At 45.7% G+C, this 25,631-nt stretch overlaps 1 protein-coding gene across 9 annotated transcripts in view; it reads right to left on the bottom strand.

The window, feature by feature from the left end:
• Positions 1-25,631, bottom strand: part of LOC132390965 (tripartite motif-containing protein 2-like) — an 87,781-nt gene that overhangs the window by 24,354 nt on the left and 37,796 nt on the right. For 7 of the 9 annotated variants that reach the window (XM_059963498.1, XM_059963497.1, XM_059963500.1 and 4 more), the window contains 5 exons: positions 22,467-22,647; positions 20,434-21,157; positions 13,714-13,817; positions 13,466-13,633; positions 11,398-11,578 (listed from right to left, as the gene is read on the bottom strand). In XM_059963498.1, the coding sequence (XP_059819481.1) occupies positions 11,398-11,578; positions 13,466-13,633; positions 13,714-13,817; positions 20,434-21,157; positions 22,467-22,647 (1,358 nt within the window). The remainder of the gene's footprint in view (positions 1-11,397; positions 11,579-13,465; positions 13,634-13,713; positions 13,818-20,433; positions 21,158-22,466; positions 22,648-25,631) is intronic. The other 2 variants (XM_059963504.1, XM_059963503.1) reach the window with 2 other exon arrangements.

Raw genomic sequence — 25,631 nt, forward strand, 5'->3', positions numbered from 1 at the left:
AATGAAGCCCGAGGTCGAAGAGTACTGCAAGTCATGTATTCAATGTTTTCAGAGGAAGACGCAGTCTACAAGGGACACTCCTTTGTCCTATTTGCATAGTGTAGGGCCACATTTTCTAGAATATATGGATTTCCTCTCCATACAGCCTCATTCCAGCAACATGGCGAATGTCTTGGTTATCACTGATCATTACACCAGATGTGCTCAAGCCTTCCCTACAAAGGATCAGAGGGCATCCACCGTGGCCAAAGTAATATGGGAAAAGTATTTTGTTCATTATGGCTTTCCTAGATGGATACACAGAAAACAGGGAAGGGATTTTGAGTCCTGACAAAGGGTCTCGGCCCGAAACGTCGACAGCACTTCTCCCTATAGATGCTGCCTGGCCTGCTGTGTTCTACTAACATTTTGTGTGTGTTGGAATTTTTCAACGGTCTTTTTAAATCATGCAAGAGGCTGAGAGTGAAGGACTACAGACATCTTGGAGAGAAGCCATTTTTTTTATTGATTGGAGAAAAGAGGCTAGACTGCGCAGGCGCATGACGTAGCGCACCAAAGGTTTAAAAAGACCGCCATATACAGCGGCCATCCTCTGAGTGGACTGAGTCAGAGTGGGATGGCTTTGGCTCAATAATCCTCAGTGTGAACAGGCAGAGGCAAGGGTAGGTTCCGGTAAGTTTAGTTTTGTTCGTTTAGAGTAGAGAGAATGCCAGGCAGGATGTTGGAATGCTCCTCTTGCAGGATGTGGGAAGTCAGGGAGAACGGAGGTCTCCCTGACAACGACACCTGCAAGAAGTACATCCAGCTGCAGCTCCTAACAAACCGCATTAGGGAACTGGAGCAGGAGCTGGATGACCTCCAGATCATTCGGGAGAATGAGGAGTTTATAGATAGTAGTTTCAGGGAGGTAGTTACACCAAAGGAGCAGCACACAGGTAATTGGGTTACCATCAGGTGAGGGAAGGGGAAAAGGCAGGCAGAGCAGGCCCTGTGGCCATTCCCCTCAACAACAAGTATACCAAATTGGATACTGTTGGGGGGGTGACTTACCTGGGACAAGCTGCAGCAGCCAGATCTCTGACACCAAGTCTGGTTTTGCAGTACAGAAGGGAGGGGGAAGAAGAGGAGAGTGGTAGTGATAGGGGACTCGATAGTTAGAGGTATAGACAGGAGGTTCTATGGTTGCGACAGAGACTCCTGGATGGTTTGTTGCCTCCCGGGTACCAGGGTCAGGGATGTCTCTGATCGCATGCACAGCATTCTGAAATGGGAGTGTGAGCAGAAAGATGTCATGGTACACATCGGTACCAATGATGTAGGAAGAAAGAGTGAGGAGGTCCTGAAGAATGAGTATAGAGCTCTTGGTAGGAAGTTAAAAAGCAGGACCTCGAGGGTGGTAATCTCAGGATTGCTACCTGTGCCACGTGCCAGTGAGGGTAAGAATAGGATGCTCTGGAGGAGGAACACGGGGCTGAAGAACTGGTGTAGGGGGCAGGGTTTCAGATTTCAGTATCATTGGGACCTCTTCTGGGGCAGGTGGGACCTGTACAAGAGAGACAGATTACACCTGAACTACAGGGGGACCAATATCCTTGCAGGGATGCTTGTTAGTGCAATTGGGCAGGGGGGGGTGGTTAAACTAGATTTGCAGGGGAATGGGAACCAGAGTGGATAGTGGAGCGGGGGTGAAAATAAAAGATGTTAAAAGTTCATGCAAAGTCACAAATAGAAGAGTTGTGTGTGGTGGTAATAATTTTCCGAGGAGTGTCTATTTCAATGCAAGGAGTATTGTGGGGAAGGCTGACGAGCTGAGGGGTGTGGATTGACACATGGAATTACGACATTGTAGCCATTAGTGAAACTTGGCGACAGCTTAAATGTTCCAGGGTTCTGATGTTTCAGACGTGATACAGGCAGAGGGTTGAAGGGCAGGGGGTTGGCATTGCTAGTCAGGGAAAATGTTACAGCAGTGCTCAGGCAGGACAGATTAGAGGGCTTGTCTACTGAGGCCATATAGGTGGAGCTGAGAAACAGGAAAGGTATGACCACATTAATGGGGTTGTATTATAGACCACCCAATAGTCAGCGAGAATTGGAGGAGTAAATCTGCAGAGCGATAGCAGACAACTGCAGGAAACATAAAGTTGTGATAGTAGGGGATTTTAATTTTCCACCTATTGATTGGGACTCCCATACTGTTAAAGGTCTAGACGGGTTAGAGTTTGTAAAATGTGTTCAGTAAAGTTTTCTAAATCAATATATAGAGGTACCGATTAGAGAGGATGCAATATTAGATCTCCTATTAGGAAACGAGTTAGGACAGGTGACGGAAGTGTGTGTAGGGGAACACTTTGGTTCCAGTGATCATAACACCATTAGTTTCAACTTGATCACGGATAAAGATAGATCTGGTCCTCGGGTTGAGGTTCCAAACTGGAAAAAGGCCAAATTTGAATAAATAAGAAAGGATCTAAAAAGCGTAGATTGGGACAGGTTGTTCTCTGGCAAGGATGTTGTTGGTAAGTGGGAGGCCTTCAAAGGAGAAATTTTGAGAGTGCAGAGTTTGTATGTTCCTGTCAGGATTAAAGGCAAAGTGAATAAGAATAAGGAACCTTGGTTCTCTAGGGATATTGGAACTCTGATAAAAAAAGAGAGAGATCTATGACATGTATAGGGAACAGGGAGTAAATAAGGTACTTGAAGAGTATAAAAAGTGCAAAAAAATACTTGAGGAAATCAGGAGGGCTGAAAGAAGACATCAGGTAGCTTTGGCAGTCAAAGTGAAGGATAATCCAAAGAGCTTCTACAGGTATATGAAGAGCAAAAAGACAATAGGGGGTAAAATTGGTCCTCTTGAAGATCAGAGTGGTTGGCTACGTATGGAACCAAAAGAAATGGAGGAGATTTTAAATGGGTTTTTTGCGTCTGTATTTACCAAGGAAACTGGCATGGAGTCTATGGAAATAAGACAAACAAGTAGTGAAGTCATGGAACCTATACAGATTGAAGAGGAGGAGATGCTTGCTATCTTGAGGCAAATCAGAGTAGATAAATCCCCAGGACGTGGCAGGGTATTCCCTTGGACCTTGAAGGAGACTAGTGTTGAAATTGCAGAGGCCCTGGCAGATATATTTAAAATGTCAGTATCTACGGGTGAGGTGCTGGAGGATTGGAGGATAGCTCATGTTGTTCCCTTGTTTAAAAAAGGCTCTAAAAGTAATCTGGGAAGTTATAGGCCAGTAAGTTTGACATCGATAGTAGGTAAATTATTGGAAGGAGTACTAAGAGATAGGATCTATAAGTATTTGGATAGACAGGGACTTATTAGGGAGAGTCAACATGGCTTTGTGCGTGGTCGGTCATGTTTAACAAATCTGTTACAGAGTTTTTCGAGAAGGTTACAAGGAAAGTGGATGAAGGGAAGGCAGTGGATGTTGTCTACATGGACTTCAGTAAGGACTTTGACAAGGCCCCACATGGGAGGTTAGTTAGGAAGATTCAGTCGCTAGGTATACATGGTGAAGTAGTAAATTAAATTAGACATTGGCTCAATGGGAGAAGTCAGAGAGTGGTAGTGGAGGATTGCTTCTGAGTGGAGGCCTGTCACTAGTGGTGTGCAACAGGGATCAGTGCTGGGTCCATTGTTATTTACCATCTATATCAATGATCTGGATGATAATGTGGTAAATTGGATCAGCAAATTTGCTGATGATACAAAGATTGGAGGCGTAGTGGACATTAGGGAAAGTTTCCAAAGGTTGCAGAGGAATTTGGACTAGCTGGAAAAATGGGCTGAAAAATGGCAGACGGAGTTTAATACAGATAAGCGTGAGCTATTGCACTTTGGAAGGAAAAGCCAAGGTAGAATATACAAGGTAAATGGTAGGGCACTGAGGAGTGCAGTAGAACAGAGGGACCTGGGAATACAGATACAAAATTCACAGGTCACAGGTAGATAGGGTAGTAGAGAGAGATATTGGTACATTGGCCTTTATAAATCAAAGTATTGAGTGTAAGAGTTGGAATGTTATGGTGAGGTTGTATAAGGCATTGGTGAGGCTGAATTTGGAGTATTGTGTGCAGTTTTAGTCACCAAATTACAGGAAGGATATTAATAAGGTTGAAAGAGTGCAGAGAAGGTTTACAAGGATTTTGCCGGGACTTGAGAAACTGAGTTACAGAGAAAGGTTGAATAGGTTAGGACTTTATTCCCTGGAGTGTAGAAGAATGAGGGGAGATTTGATAGAAGTATATAAAATTATGATGGGTATAGATAGAATGAATGCAAGCAGGCTTTTTCCACTGAGGTCAGGGAAGAAAAAAACCAGAGGACATGGGTTAAGGGTGAAGGGGGAAAAGTTTAAAGGGAACATTGGCGGGGGGGGGGCTTCTTCACATAGTGAGTGGAGTGGTGGGAATGTGGAATGAGCTGCCAGATGAAGTGGTAAATGCGGGCTCACTTTTAACACTTAAGAAAAACTTGGACAGGTACATGGCTGAGAGGTATATGCAGGGATATGGTCCAGGTGCAGGTCAGTGGGACTAGGCAGAAAAATGGTTCGGCACAGCTAAGAAGGGCCAAAAGGCCTGTTCCTGAGCTGTAATGTTCTATTGTTCTACATTGGGCATCTGATTCACTGTTACAACTTTACACAGAATGAAGCTATTTGATTTTCGCCATATTATTTCATGGTTGGGTGTTAAGCAAGACTGCCTGTAGATCTTTGTTTGGGACTGGTGGCGAAGACTTGCCATAGAGGACCCACCTTAAGTATGTGTCTGACATGAGGAGGGAATTGCAAAAGGTTTGTGAACTAGCTGAGGTTTCTGTTACCAAGCAGAGTCAAGGAAACGAGGAGATACGATCAAAAGATAAAGTTCTCCCAATTGATGCCTAGAGATGGAGTTCTCATAAGGAATTTGTGGCTACTAGGGAAGCTTAAGTAGGCCGACTGCTGAGTGGAGAGTCAGATGCCAAATGTACCAGTTTTCCGGGTGAAGCCAGAAGATGGGAATGATCATGTCAAGATTCTCCACCTGAACCACTTTCTACCTCTGGGGCAAGACCCTACATGGACCCTACATGCTGTACAATGAAGGGAAACTGGGCCTCAAAATAACTGGGGATGAATCAGAGATCAGTCAAATGACAGGGGACAGAGTTGCCAGTAGGCATGAGTACTGAACAGGGGGAGACCTCTCCAAGTAGACAAGAAAGATCCAAACACGAGGGAATCTGTAGATGCTGGAAATCAAGCAATACACACAAAATGCTGGTGGAATGCAGCAGGCCAGGCAGCATCTATAGGCCAAGACCCTTCGTCAGGACTAACTGAAAGAAAAGATAGTAAGAGATTTGAAAGTAGGAGGGGGTGGTGTGAAGCTAAGAGCTGGAAAGGTGATTGGAAAAAGGGATACAGAGCTGGAAAAGGGAAAGGATCATGGGATGGGAGGCCTAGGGAGAAAGAAAGGGGGAGGGGAGCACTAGAGGGAGATGGAGAACAGACAAAGAGTGACGGACAGAGAGAGGAAAAAAAAGGAGGGGTGGAATAAATAAACCAGGGATGGGGTAAGAAGGGGAGGAGGGGCATTAACTGAAGTTAGAGAAATCAATGTTCATGCCATCAGATTGGAGGCTACCCAGACGGAATATAAGGTGTTGTTCCTCCAACCTGAGTGTGGCTTCATCTTGACAGCAGAGGCGGCCATGGATAGACATATCAGAATGGGAATGGGACGTGGAATTAAAATGTCCGCCAGAGAAAGCAGCATCTCCCAGTGACCACACATTTTAATTCCACATGCACATGTGACTATTCAACTGTAATGAGCCCTTTCTTTTCCATAAGACCAAGTCACAGGAACAGAATTAGGCCATCTGGCTATTCGGATATCCTCAGCCATTCAATCACAGCAGATCCTTCTTCTCCCCCCTTGTCAACCCCAGTTCCCAGCCTTCTCCCTGTAAACTTTGATGCCAGGTCCAATCAAGAACCTATTAATCTCTGCCGTAAATAAATCCAACGACCAGTCCTCCACAGCTGCAAGTGACAACGAATTTCACAAATCCACCACCCTTTGGCTAAAGAAATTTCTCCACATCTCTGTTTTGAAGAGGCTGTGCCCTCTTGTCCTAGATTCTCCCACCATGGGAAACATCCTTTGCACATCTACTCTGTCTAGGCCTTTCAACATTCAAAAGGTTTCAATGAGATCCCCCTCATCCTTCTGAATTCCAGCGAGTACAGACCTAGACCTTCCCATCAAACACTCCTCTTATGATAACCCTTTCATTCCTGGAATCAATCATCCTTGTGAACCTCCTCTGGACCCTCTCCAATTCCAGCACATCTTTTCTAAGATGAGGGGCCCAAAACTTTTCACAATACTCAAGGTGAGGGCCGTGAAGTGCCTTATAAAGCCTCAGCATCACATCGTTGCTCTTGAATTCTAGACCTTTTGAAACATGGCATTTGCCTTCCTCACCACCGACTCAACCTGCATGTTAACCTTCAGAGTGCTCTGCACTCCGAATTCCCTCTGCATCTCAGATTCCTGGATTTTCTCCCCATTTAGAAAATAGTCTGCACATTTATTTCTACTACCAAGGTGCATAACCACGTGTTTTCCAACTATATATCCTTTGCCACTCTCTTGCCCATTTCCTTAATCCTTCTGAGTCCTTCTGCATCCTACCTGTTTCCTCAACACTACCTGCTACTCCACCAATCTTCGTATCATCTGCAAACTTGGCATCAAAGCCCATCTTCTAAATCATTTATATACAGCATTAAAAGAAGTGGTCCCAACACCGGCCCTTGCAGAACACCACTAGTCACTTTTCTTTAACAACTCACAAGATCACAAGACAAAGGAGCAGAAGTAGGCCATTCAGCCCATCGAGTCTGCTCCGCCACTCCACCATAAGCTAAACTATTCTCCCATCTAGTTCCAATTTCCAGCTTTTTCCCCATATCCCTTGATACCCTGACTAATCAGACACCTGTCAATCTCCTCCTTAAAAACCTTCAATGATTGGGCCTCCACAGCTGTATGTGGCAATGAATTCCATAAATCCATGACCCTCTGGCTAAAAAAATTTCTCATCTCTGTTTTAAATGGGTACCCTCTAATTCTAAGACTGTGACCTCTTGTCCTGGACTCACCCACCAAGGGAAACAGCCTTTCCACATCTACTCTGTCCAACCCTTTCAACATTCAAAATGTTTCTAAGAGATCCCCTGTCATTCTTCTATACTCTAATGAATACAATCCAAGAGCCAATAAACGCTCCTCATATGTTAGTCCCTGCATTCCAGGAATCATCCTAGTGAATCTTCTCTGAACTCTCTCCAACATCAGCACATCCTTTCTAAGATAGGGGGCCCAAAACTGCACACAGTATTCCAAATGGGGTCTCACCAGTGCCCCATAAAGCCTCATCAACACCTCCTTACTCTTATATACTATTCCTCTTGAAATGAATGCCAACCAACATGGCATTCGCTTTCCTTACTGCCAATCCAACCTGGTGGTTAACCTTTAGGGTATCCTGCACTAGGACCCCCAAGTCCCTTTGCACTTCCGATTTTTGAATTTTTCCCCCCTATCTAAATAATAATCTGCCCGATTGTTTCTTCTTCCAAAATGTACAACCATACATTTCTCAACATTGTATCTCATCTGCCATTTCTTTGCCCACTCTCCGAAACTGACCAAGTCTCTCTGCAATCTTTCCGTTTCTTCAACACTTCCTGCTCCTCCACCTATCTTGTGTCATCTGCAAACTTAGCCACAAAACATTTTAATCCATAATCTAAATCATCGATATACAGTGTAAAAAGAAGAGGCCCCAACACCGACCCCTGCGGAACACCACTAGTGACCAGCAACCAACCAGAATAGGATCCCTGTATTCCCACTCTTTGCTTTCTGCCTATTAGCCAATGCTCCACCCATTCCAATACTCTTCCCGTAATTCCATGGGCCCTCATCTTATTAAGCAGCCTCTTATGCAACACCTTAACAAAGGCCTTTTGAAAATTCAAATACACAACATCCACAGCCTCTCCCTTGTCAATCTTATTTGAGATTATCTCAAAAAATTCCAATAGGTAGGTGAGGTAGGATCTTCCCTTCATGAAACCATGTTGGCTTGGGCCTATTTTGTCATGCAGCTCAAGGTAATTCTTAATCTCATCCTTGAGGATCGGCTCCAATAACTTTCCAACTACCGATGTCAGACTAATAGGTCTGTAATTTTCTTTCTGCTGCCTCCCCGCTTTCTTAAACAACAGAACTATATTTACGACCTTCCAGTCCTCCGGGACTGTGCCCGAGTCTACTGATCCCTGGAAGATTATTTCCAAAGCCACCTTTCAGAACCCACGGATGCACTATCCTTAGTCTATTTAACTTCTCACGCACTTTCTCTCTAATAATCTTGACTGTACCCAATTCTATTCCCTGAGACCTCGGGCTATCAGGTATGTCTTCCACTGTGAAGACATTTAGTTCCTCTGCCATCTCTTTATTACCCATAATAATTTCTCCAGCATCCTTTTCAATGGGTCCTATATCTACCTGTGTCACTCTTTTACTCTTCATATATTTAAAAAAACTCTTAGTGTACTTTTTTATGGTAATTGCCAATTTCCTTTCATAATTCATCCTTTCTTTCCTAATGACTTTGTTTCCTTCTGTAAATTTTTAAAATTTGTCCAGTCCTCAGTTTTCCCACTAATTTTTGCTTCCTTGTACGTTCTCTTTTGCTTTTACTTTAGCCTTAACTTCTCTTGTTAGCCACATTTGTGTCATTTTTCTTTTTATGATTTTCTTTTTCCTTGGAATATATTTTTCCTGCACTCTCCTTATTTCTTGTAGGAATTTCATCTAATTCTGCTCTACTGTCCCTCCATTTAGCTTACTTTTCCAATCAACTTGGGCCAGTTCCTCTCTCATACCACTGTAATTTCCTTTGTTTCACTGAAGTATCGATACACCTGATACCAGTTTCTCCTTTTCAAATTTGAAACTGAACTCGATCATATTATGATCACTACTTCCAAGGGGTTCCATTACCTCTACCACCCTAATCACCTCAGGCTCATTACACAGCACCCAATCCAAGACAGCCGATCCCCTGGTGGGCTTACGGACAAGCTGCTCCAGAAAGCAATCCCGTAGGCATTCTACAAACTCCCTCTCCTGAGATCCAGTATCTTCCTGACTTTCCCAATCCACTTTCATATTAAAATCTCCCATAATTATCTTGACATTTTCCTTCTGACACCCTTTTTCTATTTCCAGCTGTAACTTGTCGTCCACATCCATGCTGCTGTTTGGAGGCCTGCATATAACTGCAATTAGTGTCTTTTTACCTTTGCCATTTCTTAACTCGACCCATAGGGATTCTACTTCTTCTGATCCTATGTCCCTTCTTTCCAGTGATTTGATATCATTGCTTACCATCAGGGCCACGCCACCCCCTTTACCTACCTTCCTATCTTTCCTATGCACAGTGTATCCTTGGACATTCGGCTCCCAATCACATCCATCATTTAGCCATGACTCAGTGATGGCCACTATGTCATATCTTTTAACCTGTAGCTGTACATCAAGGTCATCCACTTTATTTCTAATGCTGCGGGCATTTAAATATAGTACACTTAGATCAGTATCTGTTACTAATTTTGTTATATTTCTATCGTACAGCAAATTATCCTGTCTATTCACTTGCCTGTCCTTCTTGCCATCTTTGCTGCTAAGTATCTTTGACTTATTTCTATTTTCCTCTTTCTCGACCCTAACACCCTGGTTTCCTTCCCCCTGCCAACTCAGTTTAAATCCTCCCTGACAGCTATATTAAACAATCCCGCCAGGATATTAGTACCCTTTGAGTTCAGGTGTAACCCATCATTTCTGTATAAGTCATGCCTCCCCCAAAATAGACCCCAGTGATCTGAGAATTTGAAGCCCTGCCCCTTGCACCAGTTACTTAGCCACACGTTCATCTGCTTAATTCTGCTATTCTTACAATCATTAGCGCGTGGCTCAGGCAGTAATCCTGAGATTATTACTCTGGAGGTCTGGCTTTTCAATTTTCTTCCTAGCTCCCAGTAATCTTCCTTCAGGACCTCCTCTCTTTTTCTGCCTATGTCATTGGTACCAACATGTACCAAGACTTCTGGTTGCTCGCCCTCTCTCCTGAGAATACTCTGGACCCGATCCGAGATATCCCGCACCCTGGCACCAGGGAGACAACACACCATTTGGGTATCCTTGTCTGGTTTGCAGAATCTCTTGTCTGTTCCCCTCACAATGGAATCCCCTATAACTACTGTATTTCTCCTTGCTTTCTTGATCATGGCACTGGGCAGAGTGCCAGAGTCCCGTTCGTTGTGGTCTTCCTCTGTCTGGTCAACCTCTCCAACAGTATCTAAAACTATATATTGATTCCTGAGGGGAATGTTTGCTTAAGTTAACGTTCTTCAATATACTTTCTTTATAATTATACGCAGTGAGCGATCTGTTATTTCTTGCTGACAGGCAATTGCAGGAGGCCATAAATCATACAGAATTTACACAAATCAGAGTTTGGATGGGCAAGACATCCGAATCTCACGGGTTTGGCAGGACCAAAGTCATACACATCCTAGATGTAAGGAGCCTGTGAAACGTGACTTTCTTGCCACAGAGTCCAGTGGCTGTTAGTGAGGGGTTAAAGAGCTGTATTTCCAGAGACGGCCAGTGAAAAGAGATTTCACACCCAATCCAGTATAGCCGATTCCCTAGTAGGGTCAGCAACAAACTGCTCTAAAAAGCCATTTGTAAACATTCAACAAACTCACTCTCTTGAGATTCATAACCAATCTGATTTTCCCCAATCAGCTGCATGTTGAAGTCTCCCATGTCGATCATAACATTGCCCTTTTGACACGCCATTTTTAGTTCCCGTTGTAACCTCTGGTTCACATCCCACCTACTGTGTAGATAACTGCCATCAGGGTCCTTTTACCCTTGCAGTTTCTTAACTCAACCCACAAGAATTACTATTTTCCGATCCTATGTCACATCTTTCTACTGATTTGATGCTATTCTTTACCAGTAGAGCCACACTTCCCTCTCTACCTACCTTCCTATCCCTCCAATACAGCATTTGGTCAGGAAGGGGGATGGATAAAGCAAGTGGTGGAGACAGTTTGATCAGATACGTGGATGAATAAAGGAAGTGCTGGAGGCCGAGTTTGATCAGGTATGTGGATGGGAGAGAAACAGAGGGATTTGAGGCTAATACAGCCCAATGGAACTGGTACAGAAATGCACCACTGGTCAGCACAGACGAGCCAGGCCAAAGGGCCTGTGTGGTGCAGAGGAAGAGGTAGTGGGAGTTATTACCATCCAGTGTACCTGCAAACTGTCTGTCTGCAGTGCCTCGAGCCCCGAACCGCGTCACCAGCTTCCCGTTGGACTGGAAGATGAAGACACTACACGCTTTGTTATCAACCACAATCAGGTGGCCGTTCCGGTCTACTGCCACACCCTTCGGACCCAACAGCTTCCCCGCGCCGATCTTACTCTGCAGAGAGAGTCAGAGACAGAGTCAAAGAGAAAGCGAGATCGTAAGAGGGGATGGGGTGGGGTGCGCGAAGACCAGGAGGGCTTTTCAGGAAGGGGGAGATGGGGGAGCGGATGGTGGAAGTGGATGATGGGGGAGGGTGGAATGGACGGAGGGTTCAGAATAGGGGAACTAGGCAAGGCTGTTCCCCCTCCCCAAGAATCTAAGGAGACTGTGGGGGTGAACCATTTATAGGATTTGCACAGTACTGCTGGGGAGGAATTAGACACAGATAGAGGAACGAGCAACTGATAAGATGGTTAAGATGACAGGTGGTATGTTCTACTTTATTGATTGAGGCATTGAGTTCAAAAGTCAGGAAGTTATGTGGCAGCTTCATAAAACTCCAGTTAGGCTGCATCTGGAGTATTGCACGCAGCTCTGCTCACCCCATTCTAGGACGGATGTCGAGACTTTGAAGAGGATGCAGAAAAGGTTTACCGAGATGTTGCCTGGATTTGAGGGCATGTGCTATAACGAGAGGTTGAACAAACTTGGGTTGTTTTCTCTGGAGCAGCACAGGCTGAGAGATCTGACGGGCCTGTTCCTGTTTGATATTTACACCTGAGCAATTGTATCAGAGATGCTACAGACCGACTGCTTGTTAATGTATTTTACTACACCTCACTCACTCGCACCCCTCCTCTCCCCATTCACTACCCCTCCCTTCTCCACTCCCTACCCATTCACTGCCCCCTCCCCTCCTCTCCCCACTCATGACCCCTCCCCTCCTCATAGTGTTGAGCTAAGTAATCCATTGACTCGGAATGAATCTAATGCCCATAATTTCTGCATTCCAGGCAGCCACCACACATACTTTTTTTCTTTTCTTTTTTTTAAAAAAGTCTTGCCTCTCACTTCTCCTTTGAATTTACCCCTTCTCAGCTAGAACACATGCCCTCTGCTATTAGACATTTCAAAACTGGGTAAAAGCAACCAACTATCGACTTTATCAATACCTCTGATATTATTTACATCTCTGTCAAGGTGCCTCTCCATCCTCCTTCACTGAAAAGCCTTTATAAGACATGCTCTCTAATCCAGGCAGCAGTCTGGTGAGTCTCTCCTGCACCCTCTCCATAGCCTCCACATCCTTCCCACAATGGAGCAAACAGAAATGATGCAATACTCCAGATGTGGCTAAACAAGAGTTTTATAAAGTTGCAACATAACTTGAAGTCAGAGTCATAGGACATAAAAACAGGCCATTCAGCCCATCTGGTTCATGCCAAATTATTGATCTGCCTTGTCCTATCGACCTGCACTGGGACCATCGCTCTCCATATCCCTCCCATCCATGTACTTATACAAATTTCTCTCAACTGTTGAAATCGGCCCCAAATCCACCACTCGTGTTGACAGCTGGTTACACACTGTCACCACTCTGAGTGAAGAGGTTTCTCCTCATGTTCCATTTGAACATTTCACCATTAACCCATGATCTCTAGTTGTAGTTTCACCCAAGCTCAGTTGAAAAAACCTGCTTGCATTTACCCGATCTATACCCCTCCTCAAATCTCTCAACCTTCCACATTGGGGAATAAAGTCCTAATGTATTGAAACTTTCTCTATGACTCAGGACCTCGAGTCCCTGCAACACTTTTTGAAAGTTTCTCTGCACTTTTCAATCTTATTGCCATCTTATTAACCTTCTCCCCTCTCTACACTCACAACCTCCACTTTCCTACTCATTCACTCCCCCCCGGACCACCCCCACCCCACTCTCTCTCACACTGTGCCATTCGGGCCCCATACCTCCCCTTTGCTTTTACTCCCCTACTCCCATTTGGCCCCTACCTATTCACTTAATCCCCTTCACTCCCCCCCCACCACCCATTTAGCCCCTACCTTGAACTTGCCATCAGGAGTGAAGGTGCTGACCCATCGGTTGTCATAATCGGCCACAATGATGTCACCATTAGGGTCAATGGTCACGCCAGTTGGACGCTGGAGTTGGCCTGGAGAACGTCCCCGCACCCCGAAGCGCAGTTTGAACTGTCCATCGTTGGAGAATATCTGGGGAACACACAGTACATCATCACAAATGCTCCTTCCCTTCAAAGACAGTTCCCTGCTCACGGACGCAGTGCCAGTACCTGGATACATTGGTTGTTGCTATCGGCAACCACAATGCGGTTGTTTCCCGAGGCAGAAATTCCCTGCAGGTTGGTGAACTCTCCCTTCTCCCGACCTCTGCTCCCTGTGGGCACAACACACACAGATCCGTTAGGGGCTGTGATACAGGAATACAGAGACACACACACAAAACCATGAGGGGCTGTAATACAGGAATACACAGAGACACACACAAAACCATGAGGGGCTGTGATACAGGAATACACAGAGACACACACAGAACCGTGAGGGGCTGTAATACAGGAATACACAGAGACACACACAGAACCGTGAGGGGCTGTGATACAGGAATACACAAACACACACGCACACAACTGTGAGGGGCTACAATACAGGTATAGGCAGAGACACACACACACAACTGTAAGGTGCATGACAAGATAGGCCCAAGCCAGCATGGTTTCATGAAGGAAAATCCTGCCTCACCTACCTATTGGAAATTTTTGAGGTAATCTCAAGTAAGATTGACAAGGGAGAGGCTGTGGATGTTGCATATTTGGATTTTCAAAAGGCCTTCAATAAGGTGTCGCATAAGAGGCTGCTTCATAAGAGAGCCCATGGAATTACAGGAAATATATTGAAATGGGTGGAGCATTGGCTGATAGGCAGAAAGCAAAGGGCGGGAATAAATGGATCCTATTCTGGTTGGTTGCCAGTCACTAGTGGTGTTCCGCAGGGGTCGGTGTTGGGGCCGCTTCTTTTTACACTGTATATCGATGGTTTAGATTATAGATTAAATGGTTTTGTGGCTAAGTTTGCGAATGACGCCAAGATAGGTGGAGGAGCAGGAAGTGTTGAAAAAACGGAAAGGTTACAGAGAGACTTGGTCAGTTTAGGAGAGTGGGCAAAGAAATGGCAGATGAGATACAATGTTGAGAAATGTAAAGTTGTACATTTTAGAAGAAGAAATAATCAGGCAGATTATTATTTAGATGGCGAGAAAATTTAAAAATTGGTAGTGCAAAGGGCCGTAGTGCAGGATACCCTAAAGGTCAACCACCAGGTTGGATCGGCAGTAAGGAAAGCGAATGCTATGTTGGCATTCATTTCAAGAGGAATAGTGTATAAGAGTAGGGAGGTGTTGATGAGGCTCTATGCGGCACTGCTGAGACCTCATTTGGAATACTGTGTGCAGTTCTGGGCTCCCATCTTAGAAGGGGTGTACTGATGTTGGAGGGAGTTCAGAGATTTACAAGGATGATTCCTGGAATGCAGGGGCTAACATATGAGGCGCATTTGTCGACTCTTGTACTGTATTCATTAGAGTATAGAAGAATGAAAGGGGATTTAAAGAAACACTTCGAATGTTGAAAGGGTTAGACAGAGTAGATGTGGAAAGGCTGTTTCCCTTGGTGGGTGAGTCCAGGACAAGAGGCCACAGTCTTAGAATTAGAGGGTACTCATTTAAAACAGAGATGAGGAGAAATTCTTTTAGCTGGAGGGTCGTGGATTTATGGAATTCGTTGCCACATACAGCTGTGGAGGCCCGATCATTGAGGGTGTTTAAGGAGGAGATTGATAGGTATCTAATTAAGGTATCACGGGATATGGGGAAAAAGCCGGAAATTGGAACTAGATGGGTGAAGAGTTTAGCTCATGGTGGTGTGGTGCAGCAACCCTATGGGCCGAATGGCCTACTTCTGCTGCTTTGTCTTGTGATCTTGTGAAAACTGTGAGGAGCTAAAATACAGGAATACACAGAGACACACACATACAACTGTGAGGGGCTGTGATACAGGGATACACAAACACACACACCCACAGAGAACTGTGAGGAGCTACAATACAGGTATAGACAGAGACCACACACACAGAACCATACCTATTCATCCTTTCACTATACCTCAAGTCCCGGCAACATCTTTATGGATAATCTCACTACTCTTTCCTGTAGGTAAGTGGCCAACACTGCAGACAATATTCCCAATTAGGCCCTACCAACATCTTATACAAATTCACATAACATCCCATCTCCTGTCACAAACAGGAGAAAATCTGCAGATGCTGGAAATCCAAGCAACACACATAAAATGCTGGAGGAACTCAGCAGGCCAGGCAACATCTATGGAAAAAAAATACAGTGGATATTTCGGGGTTGAATGGGTTCGAGGATCAACCATAATGGAATGGCAGAACAGACTCAATGGTCTGAATGGCCTAATTCTGCTCCTATGTTCTTCTATAGCCTCTCTACTTCCTCAAAACTACCTGCCTCTCCATCTATCCCTTCATATCATTTGCAAACTTTGTAACAAAGTTATCAATTTCATCACCCAAGTCATTAACATATAACATAAAAATTGGTCCCAACACAGACCCCTGTGGAACATCATTAGTCACCAGCAGCCACACAGAAAAGGCTCCCTTTATTCCCACTCTTTACCTCTTGCCAGTCAGCCACTATTTTATCCATGCTAGAATCTTTCCTGTAATACCACAGGCTCTTACCTTGCTATGCAGCCTCATGTATGGCAACTTGTCAAAAGCCTTCTGAAAATCCAAATACACATCAACCGATTCTCCTTTGTTTGTCCTGCTTATTATTTCTTCAAAGAATTTCAACAGATTTGTCAAGCAAGATTTGATGAAACAATGCTGACTACAGGCTACTTTATCATGTGCCTCCAAGTACCCTGAAACCACATCCTTGACCATAAGGCCTATTGAATTGGCCCAACAATTGACTCCAACATCTTCCCAACCACTGAGATCAGACTAATTGGTCTATACATTCCTTTCTTCTGCCTCTCTCTTCTTGTTTGTCACAGTTGCTTCATCTTGCCTTTAGAATATTTCTTCCTCTTTGGTACATATATTGCTGCTCTGCCATCATCCCTGCTAATGGTCTTTTCCAATTCCTCTCTCATGCCTCTGTAACCCCCTTTACTCCACTGTAATACTGATACATCTGACTTTAGCTTCTCCTCAAATTTCAGGTGGAATTTGATCATTTGATTATCACTTGCCCCCCCCCCCCCCACCCAAGGATTCTTTCATTTTAAGCCCTGATTTAAGATAAAATTTCAGTTCATTGCACAACGCTCAATCCAGGATAGCTGATCCCTTAGTGGGCTCAACCACAAGCTGCTCTAAAAAGCTAACTCATAGGCATTCATGAATTCCATCTTTTGGAATCCAGCACCAACCTTATTTTCCCAATCTACCTGCATATTGTGACTATTATAACATTGTCCTTTTGACATGCATTTTCTATCTCCCGTTGTAAGAAAGCTTATGGGGTGTTAGCTTTCATAAGTCGAGGGATAGAGTTTAAGAGACGCGATGTAATGATGCAGCTCTATTAAACTCTAGTTAGGCCACACTTGGAGTACTGTGTTCAGTTCTGGTCGCCTCACTATAGGAAGGATGTGGAAGCATTGGAAAGGGTACAGAGGAGATTTACCAGGATGCTGCCTGGTTTAGAGAGTATGCATTATGATCAGAGATTAAGGGAGCTAGGGCTTTACTCTTTGGATAGAAGGAGAATGAGAGAAGACATGATAGAGGTATACAAGATATTGAGAGGAATAGACAGAGTGGACAGCCAGCGCCTCTTCCCCAGGACACCACTGCTCAGTACAAGAGGACATGGCTTTAAGGTAAGGGGAGGGAAGTTCAAGGGGGATATTAGAGGAAGGTTTTTCACTCAGAGAGTGATTGGTGCGTGGAATGCACTGCCTGAGTCAGTGGTGGAGGCAGACACACTAGTGAAGTTTAAAAGACTACTAGACAGGTATATGGAGGAATTTAAGGTGGGGGGTTATATGGGAGGTCGGGTTTGAGGGTCGGCACAACATTGTGGGCCGAAGGGCCTGTAATGTGCTGTACTATTCTATGTAATTTGTAGATCACATCTTGGATAATGTTGGGGAGCCTGTATACAACTCCCATCAGGGTCCTTTTACCCTTGCAGTTCCTTAGCTCTATCCACTATGATCCCACACCTTCCGACCCTGTCACCCCTTTCTAATGATTTGATTTCATTTTTTTCACCAATAGTGCAATGCCGCCCCTCTGCCTTTCTGCCTATCCTTTCGATACAATGTGTATCCTTGGACATTAAGCTCCCAGTTATAATCTTCTTTCAGCCATCTTATCACCTAGATCATTGATAATAATGACAAACAATGGACCCAGCACCAATCCCTGCAGCACAACACTAGTCACAGGCCTCGAAACAGAGGCAACCATCTACTACCACTCTCTGGCTTCTCCCACAAAGCCAACGGCTGATCCAGTTTTACTACGTCATCTTGCATTTCAAGCAATGAACCTTCTTGACCAAACCACGCTGTGGCCTCCTCTGCATCAATGACACCAAGCAAAGAGTAAGTGCTTAACAAAACACTGTCTGCTGTCCACAAGTTGTCCTGAGCTCCTGTTGTGTCATTTCAACTACTTTTCCCATTCCCTCACCGACCTCCCTGTCTTGAGCCTTCACCACTCACTCCGAGCAGCCAAACACAAACTCCATGATTGAGTCCATGGTGAGAAAGGCACACGGAATGTTGGCATTCATCTTAGGAGGACAAGAATATAAAAACAAGGATGTAATCTGAGGCTTTATAAGGCATTGGTCAGACCACACTTGGGAGTATTGTGAGCAGTCTTGGGCCCCTTAACTAAGAAAAAATGCACTGGCTTCAGAGAAAGTCCAGAAGAGGCTCAAGAGAATGATTCCAGAAATGAAAGAGTTTACGAGTGAGGAGTATTTGATGGCTCTCGCCTGTACTTGCTGGAGATTAGAAAAACAAAGGAGAATCTCAATTAAACCTATTGAAGGGAAGAGCATAGTCATGATGGCACTAAACAGCGACTCCTTTGCTCACATCTTTGGAAACAGCTCTATTTTTATCTTTGATCTCTCCTTTTTTCCCCTTTCAAGGTTCTTTTGAAGACCCTGGCCTGGAGTTACAGTCTGAGTTTGATTCTTTGCAGGAATGGGACCCACTCTCAGGACCTCATGACTGGACGCTTTTTGAGATGCCAAGGATGCGGCCTGAAAGACTAGCACACTTTCAGGGTGCCAGATTTTCATGGCTCTGGAATCAGGCTGATTCAAGGTCGGTGCTCCTGACTGAGGCAGAGACACCAGAAGCAGTGAGTTAGCTGCTGGCAGTGTACCCAGAGACATGAGTTCTTTGGGCCCAAAGCTCGGAAAAAGCAACGCAACAGATGTTTAGCACCGTTTTAAGTCAGCAAGTTGTTTGTTGTTGTCTCCCCTCTCACTGGGAAATGTGAACATCTCTTTTGCCCTTATTAAGGAGAGAGGGAGCCTGTGGTATATCAAATCACCGGTGAACGAGCAGTCTGGGGTACTGCAAGTCTGTGTCTTTATTGATGCTTTGCTGCACACTTGAGTGCTCAGTGGAGGGCGCTGATGTTTTTTTGCTGATGGGGGGGGGAGATTGTTGCCTTGCTGCCGCTTGTGCGTCAGGGGAGCTGGGGGGACTTTGGGGTTTTATAACGTTTAACTGTCATTCATTCTTTGGCGCACTCCTCTGTTTCCGTGGATGTTTGCGAAGAAAAGGAATTTCAGGCTGCATATTGTATACATTTCCCTGACATTAAATGTACCTATTGAATATTGAAAGAACTGGATAGAGTGAACTTGGAAAAGATGTTTCCTATAGTGGGGAGGTCCAGGACCAGGGGGAACAGCCTCAGAAGAGAGAGATGTTCATTTAGAACAGAGATGAGGAGGAATTTCTATAGCCAGAGGATAGTGAATCTGTGGAATTCACTGCCAGACAGCTGTGGAAGCCAAGTCTTTGGGTATATTTAAAGGGAGTTTGATAATTTATTGATTAGTCAAAGCATCCAAGGTTACAGGAGAAGACAGGAGAATAGGGTTGAGAGAGATAATAAATGATGGAATGGCAGAGCAGACACGATGGAGTGAAAGGACTAATACTGCTCCTATATTTGATAGCCCATATTCCAATGGCATGAAATCTGGATTGTCCAAATACAGGAACAGACTCTTTGTGACCCTTCCCTTTCCCACTCCCATCTATGCAGCCACAGTCTCCAAACAACTCCCCTACATGCCACCAACTCTCTCTCATTCACCTGTTTCCATCTGTTCACAACCCCACACCCTTCGACTCATTGCAACTACCACTCCACCTCTCCATGTTCGTTCCTGCCCCTCAATCTCGTTCCCCAAATCCCCCACCCCGACTCACTCCCTGCTCATCCCTCAGCTCTTTCTTCCCTTCCATTTCACAGATGATGAATCTGTGGAATTTGTGGCCACAGGCAGCAGTGGAGGTCAAGTCATTGGGCATATTTAAGGCAGAGATTGACAGGTATCTGAGTAGCCAGGGCATCAAAGGTTATGGTGAGAAGGCGGGGCAGTGGGACTAAATGGGACAATGGGTCAGTTCATGATAAAATGGCGGAGCAGACTCGATGGGCCAAATGGCTGGCTTCTGCTCCTTTGTCTTATGGTCTTCCATCAGTTTTCCCAGGCTCTCTCACTCGCTGGATACCCATCAGCTCTCTCTCCCCCACTCCCCATTTCTCACCCTCCATTCATCACCAGCTCCATCTCATTTCCCATTCCCCCAGCTCTCTCTCAAACCCTGTACCCCCAGCCTGTCATGTCACCATCACACCTCGCTCTGCACCCTCACTCTCTCCACTGCCCCCAGCCCCAGGTTGCTGTGCCAACTCACCCACACGGAAGATCAGTTCGTCCTCAATGGGATTGTCCTTCCTCTTACCGGTGCCATACATGCTGGCTGGGCGTCGGACAGCCTTTTGCCGAATGTGGCCGCTGCCCGGGGACTTCACTCTGCGTCTGACATCATCCGGCGACTGCACCACCTCAGAGGATTTGGCAGCACGGACTCGGAAGGGGCTGCCCCTGACCGGTTGTCCATACAGGGTGATGGATAGTGTGTGGTCCCCCTCTGACCTCAGGGTGTAGAGCAGGTCATAGGTGCCATTCCGGTTATCCACGATCTCACCCTCAGCCGTGCTACTGTCTGGAGCAGTGATCTGTGCCCGGACGTCCGCACTGCCCGTCTTCACCAGCTCACCATCTTTGTCCTTGGTGGTGATGGTGACCGTAGTGGGCTGGCCCACCACTGTGTTGCGCAGTCCCTCACCCGAGGCCACTGTTTGCCGGGCTACCGCGCTGGTGGTGAGCAGGGCACCCAGGTTCTGCAAGGAACGTCGTACTGCCTCCGTCTCCACCACGCACTCGAGGTGTTCATTCTCCTGAGGGTGCAGAGGGAACTCCTGCTCAGCAAGCTCTCTCAGTGTTTCATTCATCTGCTTCTTCACAAGGAGCACCTCAGCCTCAGTTCCCTGGCTGAGAGCCTGCTCTGTAAACTCGGAACTACTCCGGATCTGCTCCCGGCCTTGAATCAACTGCTGCAGCTGCCTCCGGAGAACCTAGGGACAAAGAGCATGGAGCACATCAGTGTCCGCACTCCATCAGCCATACAGACATAGGGTGGGAGCACATCAGTGTCTGCACCCCATTAATCACTGGACATGGACAGTGTCCAGATGGCTGACAGGATCAGAGGAGAGCATTCTGTCCTGCAGCACCTCCAGAGAACTCAAGTGCAAAGGGCAGGGTCATATCAACTTGGACTGATTCCACTACTCACTTTCAAGGACCCAGCTTACTTTCAACTCATGTACTTGATATTACTTATTTATTTTTTATTTGTACAGTTTGGCTTCTTCTACACATTGGTTGTTTGTCAATCTTTATGCATAATTTCTCATAAATTCTATTTTTTTAATTATCTTGTAAATGCCTGTAACAGAATGAATCTCAAGTTTGTACAGATGTACCTTGATAATAAATTCACTTTAAATTTTGACACAGCTTCATATAAGCAGCATTCATGAGCAATATATAAATTAAATGTAAACTATACATGAATTTATCAAGAAAGAACACAACTAGAACAAGAAATCCATTAGGGTGCAAAGTGGTCATAATGTTGCTGTACTGAGGTAGTGACAATTCCCGGCTCAATCAGAGGTTGATAGGTCCTTGATTAGTCAGTGTCAAGGGTCACAGGAAGAGGCAGGAGTATGGGGTTGAGAGGGATAATAAATCGGAGAATGTCGGAAACAACTCAATAGTTGACGAAGCCATGAGGAGGCTGCCCCAACCCCAGCACCTTGAGACAACCAGAGGGCAAAGGGTAAGGAGTCACGTCCGACCTCATTGGCCACATGAATGCAGGGGAGACCCAGACCACAGGTAATAGGGTCACAGAGAGACCATTCCCCACCCTCTTAGCACCAGATGCACAGTGCAATCCCAATCAGGACCTCAATACCTGCAACAGGTGAACCCTCAAACCTGAGCCCCGGTCCTTCATTATGCCCAAACGGGTGAAACCTGATCACCACCCCAGCCCCTTCCTTCAGCAGTCATGCCCAATCCCTTTTCCTCCCCCTTCCCCTGCCCTTCTCTACCACCCACTCCTCTAACTCTGTTTCTCCTCTTCCCGCCGCTCCTTTAACCCTTCACAGCTCTCCACCCTGCCAGACACCCATCTCCCCTATCCACCTCACCTCCTGCCTCTGGCTGCAGGCCTTCCACAGATCCTACACTTGACCAGCCTTGCATTCACAAAGCCCTCCACACTCATAACCCTCACACTAAACCTCTTCCATCTTTACCCTCCCCTCCTCCACCGTGCCCCCTTCTTTTCCCTCTCCACCCCCACCCCCTCACCTCCTGCTTGCTGCTGCAGACACTCTCCAAGCCCTGCACCAGGCCAGCCTTGCGTTGCTGCAGAGTCTGTTCCAGCTCCTCGAAGGTTCGGCTCACTTGCCCCACTGCCTCGTCCTTGTTCACCGTCAGCTGCCGGCAGATCCCATCAATCAACTCGATGGCCGCGTTCAGCTGGGGGAGCCTGCAGCAGGCAGAGGGGAGAAGGTGAGAGCAGAAGGGGGCAGTCACTTTGCAGAACCCACATTCCTTCACCTTCACCAACTTAGTGGTTCCACACTTACCCTCCAGGACCCTTTCCCGCCCTCCCAGAACTCCCCCTCTCCATCTACCCTCTCCCAATTGTCTCCCCCCCACCACCTTCAATGGACCCCTTTAATAATTCAGCCTGTGTTCAGTGCCTACTCTCCGCCCACTTAGAGAATCATGGGGGCACCACAGTCACAGCAGTTAGTATGACACAGTTACAGCTCGGGGCGTTGGAGTTGGAACTTCAATTCCAGCGCCCTCTGCAAGCAGTTTCTACATTCTCCTCATAGAATATTTGAGTTTTTTCCAGTGCTCCAGTTTCCTCCCACAGTCCGAACACGTACCAGTTAGTAGGTTAATTGGTCATTGTAAACTGTTCTGTAATTAGGCTGGGGTTAAACTGGTGAGCTGCTGTGCTGTGGGCAGGAAGGGCCTAGTCTGCACTGTATCTCAAAGTCAGTAATTAAATAGACAATAGACAATAGGTGCAGAAGTAGACCATTCGGCCCCTCGAGTCTGCACCGCCATTCTGAGATCATGGCTGATCATTCACTATCAATACCCAGTCCCTGCCTTGTCCCCATATCCCTTGATTCCCCTATCCATCAGATATCTATCTAGCTCCTTCTTGAAAGCATCCAGAGAATTGACCCCCACTGTCTTCCGAGGCAGTGCATTCCACACCTCCACAACTCTCTGGGAGAAGAAGTTCTTCCTCAACTCTGTTTTAAATAACTGACCTCTTATTCTCAATCCATGCCCTCTGGTACTGGACTCTCCCAACATCTGGAACATATTTCCTGCCTCAATCCTATCAAATCCTTTAATTATCTTAAACGTTTCAATCAGATCCCCTCTCAATCTCCTCAATTCCAGTGTGTACAAGCCCAATCTCTCCAATCTCTCTGCGTAAGACAGCCCTGCCATCCCAGGAATCAACCTAGTGAATCTACGCTGCACTTCCTCAATTGCCAGAATGTCCTTCCTCAAACCTGGAGACCAAAACTGTACACAATATTCCAGGTGTGGTCTCACCAGGGCCCAAAAATTAAATAGCTTTTTGAAAACCATAAGACATAGGAGCAAAATTAGGCCATTCAGCCCATCCAGTCTGCTTTGCCATTTCATTATGACTGATCCTGGTTCCCACTCAAACTCATTCACCTGCCCTCTTGCCATATCCTTTGATGCCCTGACTGATCAGGTAACTATCAATTTCTGCTTCAAAAGTAACCACGTACATGGCCTCCACCACAGACTGTGACAGAGCATTCCACAGATTCACTACTCTCTGGCTAAAAAAAAATCCTCCTTACTTCTGATCAAAAGGGTCGCCCCTCAATTTTGAGGCTGTGCCCTCGAGTTCGGGACACTCCCACCATAGGAATCATCCTCTCCACATCCACCTTATTTAGTCCTTTCAACAGTCAGTAGGTTTCAATGAGATCCCCCACATTCTTCTAAATTCCAGTGAGGTCAGGCCCAAAGCCGCCAAACATGCCTCATATGTTAACCCCTTCATTCCCAGATTCATCTTCATGAACTTCCTCTGGACTCTCTCCAATGACAATACATCCTTTCTGAGATACGGGGCCCAAAACAGTTGACAATTCTCCAAGTGTGAGGCAACTAGAGTCTTATAAAGGCTCAGCATTATCTCCTTGCTTTTATATTCTATTCTCCTTGAAATAAATGCTAACATTGCATTTGCCTTCTTTAGAACCATAGAACCACAGAACATTACAGCACAGAAACAGGCCTTTTGGCCCTTCTTGGCTGTGCCGAACCATTTACTACAGACTCAACCTGTAAATTAACCTTCTGGAAATCTTGCACAATGATTCCAAAGTCTTTGCACCACTGATGTTTGAATTTTCTTCCCATTTAGATAATAGTCTGCACTTTTGTTCCTTTTACCAAAATGCATTACCATACATTTCCCAACACTGCATTCCATCTGCCACTTTCTTGCCCATTCTCCCAACATGTCTAAGTCCTGCCACAATATGATTGCTTCCTCAGCGCCACCTTCCCCTCTACCTATCCTATCATCTGCAAACTTTGCCACAAAGCCATCAATTCCATTATTTAAATTATGACAAACAATGTGAAAAGTAGCGGTCCCAATATTGACCACTGACAAACACCACTATTCACTGGCAGCCAACCAAAAAAGGCCTCCTTTATTCCCATTCGCTACCTCCTGCCTGTCAGCCATTCCTCTATCCATGCCAGTATCTTTCCTGTAATGCCATGGGATTTGATCTTGTTAAGCAGTCTCATGTGTGGCACCTTGTCAAATGCCTTCTGAAAATCCAAGTAAATAACATTCTCTGCCTCTCCTTTTGTCCACCCTGCTTGTTTTACTTCATTGCAGATTTCCTCAGAAATCCAAGCAACACACACAAAATGCTGGAGGAACTCAGCAGGCCAGGCAACATCTATGGAAAAGAGTACAGTCAACATTTCGGGCCGAGACCCTTCGGCAGGACTGGAGAATAAAAAATTTAAAAGGTGGGGAGAGTCTAGACTTCACTCCTCTCTAATTCAATCCTCATAACCTCTGAAAGCTCTGCTCTCCACTCCCTCTGCACCAATCCTAACCTCACCATCAAACCTGCAGACAAGAGAGCTGTTGTAGTAGTCTGGCAAACTGACTTCTATCTACCATGCTGAGGCCCTGCGCCAATTCTCAGGCACCTCCTCTTACTTACCCTTCAAACAGGACCCCACTAAGGAGCACCAGGCCATTGTCTCCCACACCATCACCAACCTTAATGACTCTGGGGGGGGGTCTCCAATCCACCGCCAACTTCATAGTTCCTGCACCCACATCTCCCGTTTCTACATGCTACCCAAGTTCTACAATTCTGCTTGTCCAGGAAGACCCATTGTTTCAGCTTGTTCCTGAAACTCATA

The sequence above is a fragment of the Hypanus sabinus genome, chromosome 3, assembly GCF_030144855.1.
Source record: "Hypanus sabinus isolate sHypSab1 chromosome 3, sHypSab1.hap1, whole genome shotgun sequence".
Lineage (NCBI taxonomy): Eukaryota > Metazoa > Chordata > Chondrichthyes > Myliobatiformes > Dasyatidae > Hypanus > Hypanus sabinus.